Source organism: Rissa tridactyla, chromosome 6, assembly GCF_028500815.1.
Source record: "Rissa tridactyla isolate bRisTri1 chromosome 6, bRisTri1.patW.cur.20221130, whole genome shotgun sequence".
Taxonomy (NCBI): Eukaryota; Metazoa; Chordata; class Aves; order Charadriiformes; family Laridae; genus Rissa; species Rissa tridactyla.
In genome coordinates this window covers 49,638,238-49,654,913 of record NC_071471.1, presented here as the reverse complement: position 1 = coordinate 49,654,913, position 16,676 = coordinate 49,638,238, and the positions used below count along the sequence as shown (strand labels likewise).

The 16,676-nt window shown below is 38.9% G+C and overlaps 1 protein-coding gene across 2 annotated transcripts; it reads left to right on the top strand.

Moving 5' to 3' along the window:
* The first annotated feature begins 244 nt into the window (after positions 1-244).
* PLAU (plasminogen activator, urokinase) lies at positions 245-9,607 on the top strand. 2 transcript variants are annotated; one of them, XM_054207018.1, is made up of 11 exons: positions 245-300; positions 1,840-1,951; positions 3,058-3,112; positions 3,294-3,398; positions 3,940-4,105; positions 4,448-4,533; positions 4,637-4,826; positions 5,466-5,620; positions 6,619-6,759; positions 7,338-7,486; positions 8,299-9,607. In XM_054207018.1, exons 2-11 carry the CDS (start codon positions 1,892-1,894, stop codon positions 8,491-8,493), a joined length of 1,302 nt encoding a protein of 433 aa, XP_054062993.1. In that variant the 5' UTR covers positions 245-300; positions 1,840-1,891; the 3' UTR covers positions 8,494-9,607. The 2 variants fall into 2 exon arrangements, with proteins under 2 accessions (XP_054062993.1, XP_054062994.1); XM_054207019.1 differs by lacking the exons at positions 245-300; positions 3,058-3,112.
* Positions 9,608-16,676: the final 7,069 nt, after the last annotated feature.

Here is a 16,676-nt window from a genome sequence, read left to right as displayed (position 1 = left end):
GCACTCTGACTGTACTCCCCCCTGCCGCCCGAAACTAAAAAGCAGCCTGTAAAATTTCCCCCTTGAGTCACTCCAGCTGCTTTTGTTTGCAGCGAGGCGAACGGCGAAGCGAAGGACGAGGCCTTCGCGGCCCGCGGTTGCGTGCGGGCGGGCCCGGCCCCGAACCCGCCCCGGGGCGGCAGCGGCGTCGACCCCGCCCCGCCCCGGCCCGGCCTTTATAGCTCCGCCCCGCGCCACCGCCGCCAGCAGCCGCCCGGCAGCGACAGAGAGAGGCACAAGGACCGCGGGGCTTCTGCGCCGGTAAGTGCCCTACCGTCAGAACAGATTTGTGATTTACACCCGGTAAAAAATGCCGGGTGTAAGTCAAAGGGAATTAAGTAGTTGCTCTTTACATTAAAAAGAAAAAATAAATTTAAAATCTGCTCCAATGCAGTATTTCAGCAGTGGGGAAGATCTGGTCTACATGCTGTAGTGTATCATAATTTTAACAAGAAATCAGCAGTGCTGCTGTTTGTGATGCTACAGTTCAGTTGGGCCTGAGAAACTAATTATGGTAATAAATGATAAATTACTTGCATAGATGCTAAAAATAATTATCTTAATATGAATAGTATTTAAGGGAAAATATATCTGATGGAATCTCAACTGAATTTGAAAATTGGGCATGTCCAAGTACCTGAGGCGTGATTTGCTTTCTTGCATTATGAAACCTGCTTACAAGTAAATGCTGCATCTACATTAGCATTTTGGTTTGGATCATGTCAGCTCTCTTTTTTTCAAATGAATCCAGTGATCTTCTCTATTCCCTATGCTTTGGTTCATGCCACTGAATAGCTTTAGAGTATGTCTGCTGTATTTCTTCTGACTAAAACCAAACTGGAAGATGCAGGTGTTCAGTCTGCAGGAGCAAGCTAGAATTAGTGCAATGTAAAAACCTCTGAAGCAGATACAGTGTGGAGCAGGTCTTCAGCTCCAGCTGAGTTCTGCATACCTGCTCTTCCTGCATGGCGCTGCTTGCTGATGTAGATTGCCCCAAAGTCTTTTAAAAAATCAAGTTTTCCAGTCCTCTAGAACTGAGGACACTTTAAAAATAAAAAAAAAATAATTCATTACTTTCATTGCAATCAAAAAAAAGAGACATTGGTACTTTATAGCTCTCTTCACCATCATTTTTACAAGCTAGTTTTGTAACAGTCACTCCTGGGAAGATTGCTATATGTGCTTGGCTACAAGAACCAGCAGCATATAAGAACTCAAGACAGAATATGTTCTAAGCCTCTCTCATACTGTAAATAAGTGAGGTAACATCAAGACCAGCCTTTCAGGAGTTTGCAGTGGTCAGAGGCAGTCGGTGAGGTGGCCGGGCTGATGTAAGTGCCCAGCATCAACAAGATGCAGTCAGCAGCTATAGAGGTCATTAAAAAAAGGAGCTTTCCCTTTCATACCCTAAATGTGGATGCTCAGTGCTTTTGTTGCAAGGTAGCAATAATCGGTTAAAGAGGTACAAACAGCTGGATAGCAACTAAATGCGGCTGCCAGTTTCTAACTGTGTTAGTCCATGCTGCAGAAACAAAGTATGGATTTTTTCAATTTGCCTTTCTCTGCTTTATTTAACCTCTAAAAAAATCTGGTTGTATTGCTAAATGTACAAAAAAGCTTCAAAACATAATGTCTAATTTAATCCAGGGAAATAATAAACAGATATTCCACAACAAATCAATGCTTAATTCTTCTGTCAATTGTGTTGTAACTTATTCTGAAACCCACTGAAGACAACAGAAGCAAGAGAGCTGACACTGAAAGCTACAACATGACATTAAGTTCTTCTTTTATTTTCAGAATCAAAATAATACAGATAAAAGAGGAACGAAGTGAGAAGTTAACTAACAACATGAAGTTACTCATCTTCTTCGCAGTAACCCTGGGCACACTTGTCACGGGACTAGATTCTGTAAGTTTTGAAATAAATCGGGGGGGGGGGTTCACTTGGAACCACTTCTGGTTTTGATTACACTTCTGCTTTGGACAGTAGTAGGCTTTTGACTTGAATTGTTTTTGCTGCCTTTGTGTGTATGTATACATCTGCTGCACAAAGATGACTAAGAAACATGCTTTTGAACCCTTTGGTTTTTCTTCTGATTCTGCTCCACCCTAAGATGTCTGCTAGTGTTCAGTTACTGAAGGCATCATGCAATAATCAAGAAGTCTATCTCTTCTAGTTTTCTCTTAATGCAATTTAAACCTAGAAATTGAGTACCAAGAACTCAGTGGTCTTTCATGGAGGTGGTACTGTGCCTTAACCAAACTTCCACCTCCCCTACTTGAAAGTGTGATGCTAAAAAAGGAGCAGCATATATTTATTTGAATATTTTTTGACTATCAACTTGTATGACAGTTGATAGCTATCAGCAGAGCTATTCACCACACTATGGAATTATATTATTATCATTACTTGGTTTAGTGTAGGCAAGCCCACTTGACCTCTGGGAAAAGTACACTAAAAGCCTAATCTTAATTAATTCTGCAGAGAAAGAAATATCCAGCTTGCAAACCAGAGGCAGGACCTGAAGTACAGGGCAAGAATCTATTATTGTATAAGTCTACTGGCTTTTATTCCATGGCACAAATGTGAAGCACCAAAGTCACCAAAATGACAGAGGCATCTGGGGAATGTTGCATTTTTCCTGCGCCTCTCGGTGGCTGAGAGGTGTAGAGGGAGAGGTTCCCTTCCACATTTTAGGGACACAGAGCATTGAGAGCTGCTTAGGCCCTTGTAGCAGAAATAACTGCAATGTTGACCTGATGCAGTGGACCAGCTTGGTGTTTTTTCTGGTGGTTTTTTTGTGTGGTGTTTTTTTTCTTCCCCGTTCAGCTTTGCTTGAGTAGAGTGCCACATTTCATTCACATCCAGATTCCCCAGAGCAGGTTGTTGGTAACTACATGCAAAAACCTAAACTGTTGAAGGTATCCAGTAGGGAGCAGAGTTTGTGCCAGTAGGATAGTCAGACCACATAAAAGAAACTGTTCCCTTTAAAATCCTTTTTTCTTTCCCCTTAGGTTTATAGTAAGAAGTACTACAAGCTGCCACATAAACACAGATCATTTCACAAGGGTAAATACCTGCCTCTTCTACTTGAACCTAAAAAAACTTGTTAACTTGCAATTATACCTTCATACAAGAAGGAAGACTTTTACTGATACTTAAACATCTAAAACTTAGTTTGCAACTACATTTCGTTTTACTTCATCATGCAAATGTTTTGCCTCTAATTAGTGATGTCTCTTACTTGCAGATTGCCATTGTTTGAATGGAGGAACCTGCATTACCTATTACCTCTTTAGCGGAATTCATCGTTGTGTATGCCCAGAAGGATACACTGGGATTCACTGTGAGCTAGGTAGAACATCAATCTTCCTTAATACTAACTAAACTGATTGAAAAGATCTTCAAGGATAGGCAAATGATGAATATGAAATGCCAAGTGAAAGTATTACCCATAAACAGTGACAAGATATCCTTTAGCACTCTATGCTAACAGTCTAAGTGAGGAGAACCAAATAAATATTGGTGCAAAATTGCAACCTCTGACTTTTTTTTGTGTCCCTGCTTCTTCTCTACTGTTGCCTACCTCACAAATGCTTTAGATTGGGGTGAAAAAAGTTCTTGTTTGGGAGTGTTCAGAAGCACTGATTATATTGTGAAGTACACTGAAACTATTAAAGAAGCAATACGCATGCTTTAAAGCATAAGATGCTCAATGCTCAAAACTCATATAGAACAAATTTAATAAGAATACATAATCAGTCCAGACTTCACATCATCTGTTTTCAAGTGTAATGCAGGAACTTTTTTCTCATTAGAAGGATCCATACAGATTATTTCTGTCTCAGAACAATTATAAACAAGAACGTGCTGATAATGAAATATTGTTTTCTCAGACACTGACAGCATGTGCTATACTAAGAATGGGGAGGACTACAGAGGAATGGCAACAGAAGATGAATGTCTGCCGTGGGATCTTCCCTCAGTAGTCAGGAGGGGTCAATACCATGCTCATTTGAGGGATGCTTTGCAGCTTGGACTGGGCAGACACAGCTACTGCAGGTAAGAAAAGCATCACTCTTCCTTGGATGACTTCTATTGTCACAGCCCCAGAAGTGCCTCAAGTGATGGTACATGTTTAAAAAAAAAAACCCAACAAAATATTAGGGATTTAGACTGACAGTATTTGGAACGCGACTCGTTGAAGTGTCTAGAGTTCTTACTGCTGAAGCTGATAATACTGCAAAATTCCAAGTATGCAACAGAAACAGTCAGTTGTTAATTACTTTCTCTAGCATATCTTGCAAGAGAACACTTTTGGCCTTTTCAGGACAGTTAGAAATATAAGATACTATCACTTTTTAAATCTGTCTTTATGAAAAGAACACTTCCTTTATCCTCTAGAAACCCGAATGGAAGGAACAGGCCCTGGTGTTACACCAAAAAGGGATTCACCATTCAAGAAACACCCTGCAACATAGAGAAGTGTGGTAAGTAACAGGAATTTCAAGACAACTGATTTCTACTTTTTTTAATAGCACAAGGTTGGTGCTTAGTTGTAAGAACACCTGAACAAAATTTTTCCTTTCCTAGGGCACGCATGTGGTCAGAGGAGCATCAGCAAGTATTTCAAGATCGTTGGTGGAAGCCAGGCAGAGGTTGAGTCTCAGCCTTGGATAGCTGGCATCTTCCAGAACATAAGGGGCACTGACCAATTTCTGTGTGGTGGCACCCTCATTGACCCCTGCTGGGTGCTTACAGCAGCACACTGTTTTCATACTCCGTAAGTTTGCAGTTCCACATCCTTATTTGCAACTTTCTTAGGCGGATTTCTTTGCCTGATGCTCACTGAGCAGCCCTTCAAAATGTACCATAGTAAGAATGTTCTTTTCATTGAGCAAAACAAGAGGAACAGCTGTAAACATTAAGCCTCTGGGAATCCAAGTCTAGCAGAATAAGCTAGCAAGACGTGAACGTTTTAGTGGATCATGTAACTTAAACAATTTTAGCTTAAATTGGAAACTGGGTTTCATTTTTACCTCAGCTGTTCCCAAACTTAAAAGTTGTACTGAAAGGTGATGAGCTGTTGAGCAATACACTTATGGGTGTCTTTTGTTGTTTTTCCTGTGGAAAGCTGATCATCCTGGCATCCTGCAGAGGATTCGCATTGCCAATGCCTGGCATTAGTAGCAGCTAGCTAGGTGTGTATTTCAAAATGCCTGAGCGTCTGTCTTAATCCCCTCAAATGGAAAATCAGGATGCTTTCCTCTTAGAATGGAGGATTAACTTTCAAAGCTGAGTAAACTGTGCTTTTTCTTGTCAGTATTAAAGTAAACACAAAACAGAACTGGGTCTGGATCTAAACTGTTGACCTCACTGTCAGAAGCTGGTAGTCTTCATGAATCTCTTTACTCTCACTCAGGTCAAAAAAGCCACAAAACAAATCCACCTACAAAGTCTTCCTTGGAAAGTCCATACTGAATGCTACTGATGATAAGGAACAAGTATTCATGGTTGATGACATCATCTCTCACCCTGAATTTACAGATGACACAGGTGGCAATGAGAATGATATTGGTAAGTGTCATCTTAATATGAGCCTTTAAAACACTGAGGGTAGCTGAAGGCTATGTAACTGTGGCATACACCTTCTTTTAGAAGTATAACCAGAGATGAGATGAAGGGGAACAGGAACTAGGTGCTTCTGAGAACTAGGCCTGTACTGAGCAAGATTTTTCCACTTGTATAAACTTAGTTTGTGGCACACATCAGATGCATTACCTGTCACAGAGATAAGACTGTCTTATCTCTGGACCTGTACAAGGCATGGCTTTTCCATAAGCACTGGTGGCAGCATCCCATTTCTAACATCTTAATCTGTGTCTACAGAGATCACACTGTATGTATAATAAATGATGGAAAAAATGCAGGTATAGTAGGTTTCATCATATAGTAGGGAAATGCCATATCAGGTAGCACATTAGTCAAAGTTTTTTCCGAATTAATCCAGACTTTGGTAAGTCTCTCTGGCTTTTACAAGCCTATCCCTAAACCAACAAAGTCAGAGATGGGTTTTTGCAGCTTACACAGAACAGACTTGCCACATGTGCACTTGATGCTTAGAATTCTCTCTACCACTCCTCCCAAATTTCTGCTGCTAAGGAAAAAGACTCAAAGAATAGCTTTAAATGCCCTTCTGGTGAGAAGTATAGTATAAACTGTCACCTGTTCAGTAGGGATCGGGGTGCCACTCTCTACAGCCAGTCAGGAAGTTGAGGCTTTAAAACACCTGAAAATACAGTTGCAGAAAAACTTTCCCTGAGCTATCAGCCCCATCCTTCTAGGAAGGAAGTTCAAGTTCAAACATTTGCCAATTTTAGTGCTGGGAGATTAATTCTGTTGTTACTAAATAATGACCCAGTGTCATTCCGAAAAGCAATGAGAGGAACCATATGTAACCAGAACTAAATGGAATTGCTATTCCCATCAACTGTACCCTATACTCCTATTCTCAAAGAACTTGAGGGAGGGTAAAACTTGTTTTACAAATTTATCTTCTCTGACTTGTTTCTTAGCTTTGATAAGGATAAGAACAACTTCTGGGCAGTGTGCAGTAGAATCCAAATATGTCAGAACAGTCTGCTTGCCAGAGAAGAACCTTTACTTACGAGACAATACCCGGTGTGAAATAGCTGGCTATGGAAAACAAGACTTTTGTAAGTAAATAACTTCTTTCTAAAGTTGTAATTCCACAATGTGGGAACTGGATTATTTTTTTTAATACCATGACCTGCAAAGGATTAAAAAGGATTCCTTTCTATTATTCTATGCATTCCATGTGCATCTCTCAAAGATAATCTCTGCTATCATCTTCTCTAGTTGTCCATGGCATTTCCTATCTAATGCTTCTCACACTTTTCAAACCATACAAAGTAAGCCAAGATGTAAAACACAGCATTTTTTTTTTTTTCATTCCTGATATGGTGAGGAATAGAAAAAAATTAAAGCTGTATTGGAGGATTAATAACAGATTGCATTTGTGCAGAACTTCAAAAACTATCAAACTCTTTCTCTCTAAGAACCAAGCTTTATAGTTTGCATTTGGAACACTTGCTTTTCCTCTTCAAAACTCTCTCATTAAAAGTAAACAAATACTGCATAAACTGGAAATAAGAGCCTCAAATCAGAACTGGAATGGCTGTGCTAATTTCTTTTAAGTGCTGAAAGTGTGTGTTATACACTGGTTTTGTTTGTCTTGGATAGTGAAAATAGTTAAATATTCTTTTGTTTGCAGATGACATTTACTATGCTCAAAGACTGATGTCAGCCACTGTAAACTTAATATCACAGACAAAATGCAAATATGAATACTATGACAGTGTCAGAGTTACTGACAACATGGTCTGTGCTGGAGATCCCACATGGATGACTGATGCATGCAAGGTAGAACTGGTTTATTTGATCTTCTAAACTGTTTTAAATGCATGTACGCTATATGGATCAACTGATGGCATCTTCTAATTCTACTAGCAGAAGAGTCTCTCTTTATGTAGCTGGAATGTAGTACATCCAGTGGAGTTGAGCTGTAATGTGGCCAAATGTATGGAATGAGGTTGGGACCTAGACTTAGGTGTTACCTCCTCTGGAGGAGCAAGAAGTGCTGTATCCTAGCCATTGTTATTCCTCAGGGCCTTATTTACAATCCGTTCAAGCAATGACTAGCAGATAGATATCAGAGGAACACAGTAGCTATTCCAATCTCAGCTTGCACTTTATTAAAATCCCCTCTGCAAAGGGATAAAAGGTGAACTAGTGGGGGACATTGAGCCCCTACACAGATTCCTCAAAACTAGATTTGCTTCCCTGCACGCTCACTGGGCAGAGTGGCCATATGAGCCACTACAGAGAACAAGTGTTGTCCCTACAGGCAGGGAGACAATTAATTCTGTGAAGAATTGGGTGTGTTGCCTTTGACCTTCTATCACTAGCCTAATAACTGTGATTATAAACTTGGGATGGAGTGTTGTACACAAGGTAACTGCTCTCTCTGTACCCTGCTAGGGGTGAACTAGAGAACACCTTACCTTACAGACTGTGTTCAACTCACAGCAGATGCTGAGCCTTCTGTTCATCTATACAGTGTTCTCAAAAATCAAAACTTTAGCTCATAGATATTTACTAGCTTGTTTTACTCTCCCTGCTATAAAGGCTCCATCTGCAGAAAATGGCCTAATATATTCTCTTTCCGCTGTCAGGGGGATTCTGGTGGCCCCATGGTCTGTGAGCACAACGGCAGGATGACGCTTTATGGGATTGTCAGCTGGGGAGATGGCTGTGCAAAGGAAAACAAGCCTGGCGTTTACACCAGAGTTACTCGATACCTTAACTGGATTGACTCCAGCATGAATGCAGTAACTGCCAAGAGTCGTTTTCTCCCTGAACCAAAGTGACCTTTTTTACATCTGGACTCAAATGAACAAGATTAAGCCTATACAGATGACAGGACACTAAAGTCCTGAATGTCATGAGAGGCTTTCATTTTTAAATGCTTGTGTGGTCTGCCGCTCACATCGGTGTTCCTGAGGCAGAAAGATGGTTGATATATTATATTACTACTATGAATTACCTGAAAACCACTCCATGGGAAGCTAAACTATTTAACATTTAAATGAGTGTTCCCATGCATGATACTATGCATATCAAGTTACCTGTCCACTTCATTTATGAACCAGCATTTGTTCTGGAAGTACTGGTAAAGTTTTAACTTAACTCAAGTATTCGTTTTATACATGGCCTGAGTCTAAAATCTTTCGTCATCACACTGAATAATGCTAAGACTCAAGTCCTAGAAACCCAACCTGTTAAGAGCTGTACTGAGGGCGTCTTTGCACTGATCAGGCTTTGCGTCAGAAAGTGGGAGGAACTGCATTAGTGTTAACTATTGCTGATGCATGAAGAAGGTCCAAAGTCTGCTTAGACTGAAGCAACACTTAGTTGCTATAGACTCAACATATAATAAAATCTTAAGGATGCCACCTGTAGCTGTGTCAGCATTACAAACTCAAATGTATTACACTTAAGAACTGTACTGCAAGAATTGAAAACCTGACTTGACTTACAGGTCAAATCTGAAGGTGTCTTGGTCCCCTTAAAAATCTGATGCTGTAACCTCTCCACATGTACGTATGTACCCAGGAGAGGATTTAAGTGCTCAACACTCATTGAATGCTGCAGATGTCCAAAGTCAGAACTTTATTTCCACTCATTTAATTTATATTGTATGGAAACTACTTCTTATGCTGGTTTTATTTTTAAACTTTTTTTAATAGATCTGAATTATTTGTATGAGGGCTGGAACCTCAAGCTTTATTTAATTATTTTTACTGTGTTTAACTTATTGTTTGTATGATGGATATTAAAATATCATTAAAAAACCTATTATTCTTATGTGTCTGCTCCTTCCCTTTTGAAAGGGTAGTGGTATGATTTGAAAGACAACTGCCATTAAGTTCTAATCTGAACCATAAAGTCCTTTGGTAAAACATAAATGTTTGAACTTCCTGTTTACTAAAGCCTTTCATATGAGAAATCAATGTCTTCTACTACGGGCTATAGAGTGCTAGAAAACTGTGTGTGCACTACCCAGGCACAGAGTATAGGATGAACAACAGTGCTGAGGATGCAATATCCATGCTGCATGTGCTTTACGACTTCCATCTAGCCCTGTGGACTAGACCTTCTCAAGTGGCTGTGGAACATCAGGTGAACTTCTATAGCACAATATTCCGTTTAGGTTTCATCCTAAGGGAATACAGTTCTCATGCTCCAGAACTGTGCTGCACTATGATCCAAGTCATTGAGGGGGGCACAGAGGGATCAAGAGATTGGTTACAAAAGCTCACTCATTAACTAAAATGCTATTGCATGTGGGAGAAAGCCATACAGTATCAGAAAGGTGCTAAAAGGAAAGTAATCATTTCAGCTTTCCTCAGTACTTCTTTGTGGATACTAATTTTGTAAGAGAAGCATTCAAAGTTGACCTCAAGTACTGCTAAGCAAAATCTTAGGTAGCAGAAATTACAGCTAATGGCAAGATTGATTTAGGTTTCAGTTTATTTTCTTTTTCAAGAAAGAAGTTTAGCTAGAACAGAATTCATAGTAGAAAGTGCTAAGAATAAAGAATTACTTAAAGCCAACTGCATTTCTAATTCTGGATGAAACATCACAATTAAACACAATCAGTCCTTGCTGAAGATACATTCTGTTGTTTCGGCAGACAACAAAGGCGGAAAATATTCTCAAGGTTGTCTCTTTCGGGTGGTTAAGGAAACACAGTGAAGTCCTAGCATCACTTCCATGTCCTGAAGAGCATGGGCTGTCTGCTTTGATTTTGTTTCTTTTAAAGAAGCTATAAGATGGAGACAGACCGGAGATACTGCTATAAACCAGGTTTATAGCAAATTTACAGAGAAGAGTTTGTATCACAGCATCAAGATGCCATATATTTGTGTGGTGTTTGTAATTGTGAAAGTAAAAGACTTGCATGAATGCCAAGCATTTAACACTGAAAAATTACTTCCTACGCTGAAATTGCTATCATGGAACGAATTAGCGGCCTAGTTAGCAGCATAATTTCTGACGTTAGCAGTCCGATCCATCCTAACCGACTAACACAGTGAGCCAACAAGACTCTAGTAGTTATTGGTCAACAGATCTCAGACTAGCAATTTGGCTTGCCAATTTTTGGCCTATTTCTAAAAAAAGTTAGAACCCAAATGTTTTGTTAGTTATTCATCTCCTCTCATAAATGCAGAATTTGATGTCAAGTTACAGGACTGCTAGGGAAATTTAACGGATTTTTGTAGATCAGACCACACTGTTTACTTTCTCATTATAGTTCATTTAAGAATTCAGGAAATAAAATCAAATGTGCATGTGCAATCATTTCTTATGGAGCTCTCATAGAAACCTTTCGGTCTCTGTCACTAGCTGCTTAATGATGAATGACTAGAGATTTCAGGAACATTTTGGAAAAATCTTGAGCAAGAAATTTGTTGTGACCTACAAGTAGTGCTCTGACTCCAAATGCGCAGAATGGGCTCTTTGTTAAAAAGTACTCATAGTAATATTTTGGTCAAATGTTTTTTTGTCATGTTACATGCACTGAAGAATGTAAAAAACCTCTGAAGAGATAAAACCTTATTTTTCCTTTTTTATTTTTTATAAGTTAGAGATGAGCTAAATAACTCATTGTAAAACTGATTGATGTCTTCATAGCAAGGCAACTGTGAATTCAGAGTTGCTCAGGTACAAATTCAACTATAGCAATCCTTTCAAAAATCAAGGGAAAATGCATAAACTAAATTTTCACTTTCTAAAAAGCACACTGGTAATTTGTGAGAAGCATGCTTCAGCTTGTAGCTTATCATAGTCTGGGTATGTGAACCTTGCACATCGGTGATGGAATGATAGGAATAAGAACCTTAATAAAGTCTTGTCCTTTAGACTCAAGACTGAAGTATGTAAGATCTGGACTATTTCCAGCTTTGTTATTGTTAAGTCACGTGCCTTTATACAATTTCCCTGCTATAAAATGGGTGGGACAGTACTTCCTTTCTCCCACAGGTTTGCCTGGGTATGATTTGTCAGGAGGAGGGAGAGTTGACAGCTGCGTGAATGTACTGTGAGTAACATGCAGACATCCCGGTCTCGTACAGGGACAGCAAGAACTACTTAAACATGAAATGATTACTGACAACACTGGACTGTGAACTGTTTGGCAATACAATTTGTAGTTGGGACCTGCAAACAGAAATTTGTTAGTAGAGGTTAACACTATGTGTGGTAGAGTTATTCCGCAAAGGCATGCTGTTTGTGGACTGCTGATTAAAATTTGTGAGTTAATTTGGGAGTTAAGATTGAATTGTTTCTAGAGAACGAGTTGGAGATCTCCGGTGAGAGACCGTGAGACTGGAGGCTGTGCAAGAAGAGAAGGAAGGCACCTCTTCATTGCTTTTCTAGACAGTAACTAACAGGTCAGCCTGACCAGTGTTGACAGAGAATACTATGGGCACAAAGTAAGCAATGATAATATAGTTTAAGACGAAAATATACTGTGTTTTAATCATGTCTTTTGGATGCTACAGCTTTCTTACTTCAGTATTTCTTTCATTTAAACATTTATCAAAGTACTAAAGTAAACAGATTTACAACAGGTGGAGCATATAAATATCTTCAGGGTGATCATATATTACTATCATTGAAATGAAAGGCACATTTTTCATTGACTTCTATGGGCTTTTTCTATGAATAAAGTCAATACAAATTAAATTTCAACTTATTCACATCATTATGAATATAAGTAACAATGAAAATGGAGCAATAAACAAAATTTGTATTTTTGTATTTAGGTCTTTCATTTTGAAATTTAGGAAGCTCTGGAGAAAGTGTGAATAAAGAGAGAGTCTTGAGAGCTGAGGAAATTTAGATGCTGTTTTGGGTGTGCAATCTTATTTCTTCTTTATTTAATGTTAGATAAACTGCCCCAACAAAAATGAAATCTTTAAACAAACATACTGTGTACATACATCTCTGCTCTGGCTGCTATAATACTTCATATACTCTCTTTCAATGTTCTCTGCATGACTTTGGCCCCACAACTACAATACCATCTGTCTGGCTAGTTATCAGAGCCTGGGAAAAAAGGCAGAAGATGAACACACTGTTTTGCAAAACTTTCTCTTCCTACAACAGAATCCATAGGAAACATTTTCTTTCCCTCCTTACAGAGAGTGAGCAGAGGATGATCCAAGTTGCGGTGCTGGTGAGGATGAAGAGAAATAGCCTAGAGAACTGTGCACAGAGCTTGGCAAACACCACTGCAGAATTACAAGAGAAATACTAGAGAGAGGACATTTTTGGAAGATATTCGATATCTGGTGGGTACTGACATATATGCGAGCCAAATGTTGATATCACAAATCTGCTCTTACTTAAGCATATCGTTCCTTGATTTCAGATATGTGGCAAGCAACAGAAAAGAGTTGAATGGGAGTCCAACAAGCATTTAGAAACAGCTGAGGGATGGGCATCAGCCAAAGAGAAGAGATCATATTCTCAGAAGCCTTAGGAGCATAACTAATATGAACTCAAGTCCTTACTTATTTTCAATACTTCCACAGAAGAAACATATTAAGCAATGAGGATAAAGCAGTAGCTGATGTGTCCAGAGCATAGGAAGCTAGTTTAACCTGTCAGCTCTTAAAAGGAAATGATGCATCCTGAATGGACAGACCACTTTTCCTTATATAGCTGAAGCTTTCTTCATGGAAGTGAAACTAAAATGTGACTCAAAGCACTTAAAAATAAAATCTGTTTTAAATAAACTAAGTTATGGTGAAACACAATGTATAGTCACCTATTTGTTGTATATATTACACCACCTCCACGTGGAATTGTATGCATGGGAGGATTTTGATTGTGCTTATTGAATTAATACAGAGCAATATGACTCTTTGGTCACCAAGCCTTTGGCTCATTTCTGACACTTAAGCAGAGCACTTGCTTTGGAGCAAATGAGAACAGCTTATCCATGAAAAGCAGATCAAACCTTTCTGCATGCATCAAGCTAGTCACCTGAAACCAGATACTTCCATCTCAAGCCAAAGTAAAAAGAGTGACATACTTGAAACAATACATATTCAGTAAAGAGAAAATCTGGGTTCAAACTTGTTCTGGCATACCCCTTCCAAATCTGTTGCATCCCATGCAATTATACAAATGGGCAACCTGAGCAGAATTCGTGTTGTGTTTTTTAACATTTGGCACATGAAGGATGTGGAATTTTAAGAGTGAAAATGCAAGAAATTTATGGAACAAGTGCTATGTACTTCATGAGCAGTAAAATGAGATACAGACCCACAAGTCAAGCATGAAACCATATGCAGACCCACACGAGCTGGATGTTCAATTCCTGTGTCCTGTTCCATAACTACAGCCAACTAGTTGACTCATTCAGATCTAGGCTGCATCTGTCTGGTACGATAAACTAATGATATTTGAAGTTGGGAAGGATTGCAAGTATTCCAGCATCAAAACTGAATTCAGAGTGAGTTTGGCAAACCAGAGTTATTAGAAATGAACGAGCTAATAAAGACAAACAGGAATAACCAAACACACAGATGTAGATGAGTGACGACTGATATTAAAGCAGATCCAGAAGGTGCAGCAGACCACAAGCTGGATTTAAGTCAACAGTATTGAGTAAAAAAATAGAAACATATTGACACATAACACCAGAGCGCAGTTTGTAAACCTAGAGACTAGGCAGACACTCAGCTGTGTCTTGAGCATCATTCTTCTTGTCGGGAACACAACAATAACGATCAATGGTCTAGAAGATGACAAGGAGAAAAGACTGAAAAAATTTGGTTTATTTTATCCAGAGAAGCAAAATCTACAAGGGACATTTTCTTCAAAAGGGAAAAGGCTGCAGCAGAAAAGGGGATAAACTCTCCTCTGTGTCTATTGGGAGACAGGGTGAGAAGCAATAAGCCTGGCTGCAGGAAGGGAAACTGAATCAAAGAGTAGCAAAAGATGACAATAAATGGCACTGAGTGGCATTGAACCTCCTCCACTGAAATTTTTCAGAACAATTTAGACAGAAATAAACCAGTTGTTTTGGGCTCTTGCAATGAAACTGGAAGGAATGTTGAGAAATCATCTAATCTCGGGTTCCCTGTTTTATTATGAAATAAATGAATATGTCCAGTGACTGAGATGACTACATGAAAATACAGACACCACAGGGGAGTTTAGAAATAGTATTACACAATTTAATCATCTTTTTAAAAAGTGTCTTTAAAAAAATGGCTCCTATGAGAGAAAATTATCTGGATTTCTGAATTTAAAATTAAAACCAAACTTCTTAATGGTAGACAAATAACTATAAAAAGTTTTAAGCAAACTTTTCAGTGACTCTTAACAAAATAATATTCCAGACAGAACTGGAATCAAATTAATTGCTTCCATGTCCCACTGGGCAAAATATTTTCAATTAATAACATATGCAACTGGCAAGAAAGTAAAATTATTATCCCCCATTGGATAGTGGAAACATTATTTCTCTACCGAATAACTGGAAATTGTTTTGTACGTAATGCTATGACTTGGCATCATACGCATGAATTACCTCAGTATGTTTCAAGCTGGAGGCCTCTGGGTGTGATAAAACCTTCCAAAGCACAGTATTATCATAAGGAGGCAATCACAAAAGAAACTGAAAATCACAGGCAACCATCAAACTTTGCCAGTCGTGGGCTTATGCATTTTAGGATCTGATGCCTGTTTGGTGACAGTATAATTTCAGAAAACCAGCTGGACACATTTACAAATAAAAAACATCCACAGGCAGTGTCATCATTTATTACAAATCAAGCAAAGTATCTCTGCTAGCCACAGCTCAGATGTTCTAAATTCAGTATATTTATAACTTCAGCAGCAGTAATTAAGAATGACCACTTGCTAATTCTTCCCTAAATTTTCTTGTGTTGTGGCACAAAACTTTAGCCTAAGTTGAAACAAAACATCCCCAAGTGACATAAATCAGAACATCACTACAGCTGTTGAAACTGCAGCTGTTCCGTGACGATCACAGCATGTACTTGGCATTACTACAGCACATCAGCACCCGTGATAAAAAAATCTTCACTAATGTTCCAACTCCTTCATCTTCAAATGCACCTGCAAAGTCTGACACGTTGCAAATTGATGTGGTTGGCTAACTTTTTTATTTTTAAACGTGCTTATGTGCTATATTAATAGCAGCCCCAGCCACATAAAGAATTGCCTTGAACTGGTACCCTTGACCACCTCAGTCGTATTTTGCTCTAGAACTTGTTAGGCAGAACCTGAGCCAACATTGCAGGACAACAAGCAGTTTAAGCAGCTTGATTAAGTAGCTTGATTAAGTAGCTCGATTAAGTAGCTTGCTTTGTCTCAGAAATGATTCTGACTAATAATCTTCCAGAAAAATGAGAGAAACTATCAGACTTAAATCAGCAACAGAATTCAAGGGCCATCACTCAGGTGGGAAGACATTTTTGCCTCCTTATGTGGTTAATAGCTTCTGCTTTATTTCTGGAAGGATCTTAGCTGTCATTTTACAATTGTGATTCTTCACAGAATATGTCCTGGGCATCCTTGTTTGGGTGTTTGATTTTGCTTTGAATGCCAAATGGGGTGCGGGGGTGGAAACTGAGGTGGAAGAATCCCTCAAAAACACAGGGTAGAAATTCTCATTGAGGCCATCATGTGAAGACTGGGCGCAACAGAAATATTCAGAAATATTCAGTTTTATAAAGGATCACTGGAGACACTGAATCTAAGATTGGCTGTTTAATTTCCCTTATATACCTTGCATTTGGGATCAAGTGTGTTTGATCACAGACATCACCTTTTATGTATCATCTTTAAGAACAAACTATTGCTAATTTCATTTCAAACTAGATGTAAACAGATAAATTTGAAATCTTTTTCCAGGACAACCCAACTGCAAATAGGCTTATCCTACATATGAAATATTCTTGCACCTAAGGACACTTCTGTCTTATATTAACTGTAACCTTCATTTACA

Bases quoted from the DNA above. Each gene is read 5' to 3' on its own strand.
- PLAU (XM_054207018.1), top strand. From the start codon at position 1,892: ATGAAGTTACTCATCTTCTTCGCAGTAACCCTGGGCACACTTGTCACG. The intron at 4,106-4,447 runs GTAAGAAAAGCA...TTTATCCTCTAG, and splicing joins GGCAGACACAGCTACTGCAG to AAACCCGAATGGAAGGAACA. The intron at 5,621-6,618 runs GTAAGTGTCATC...CTTGTTTCTTAG, and splicing joins TGGCAATGAGAATGATATTG to CTTTGATAAGGATAAGAACA.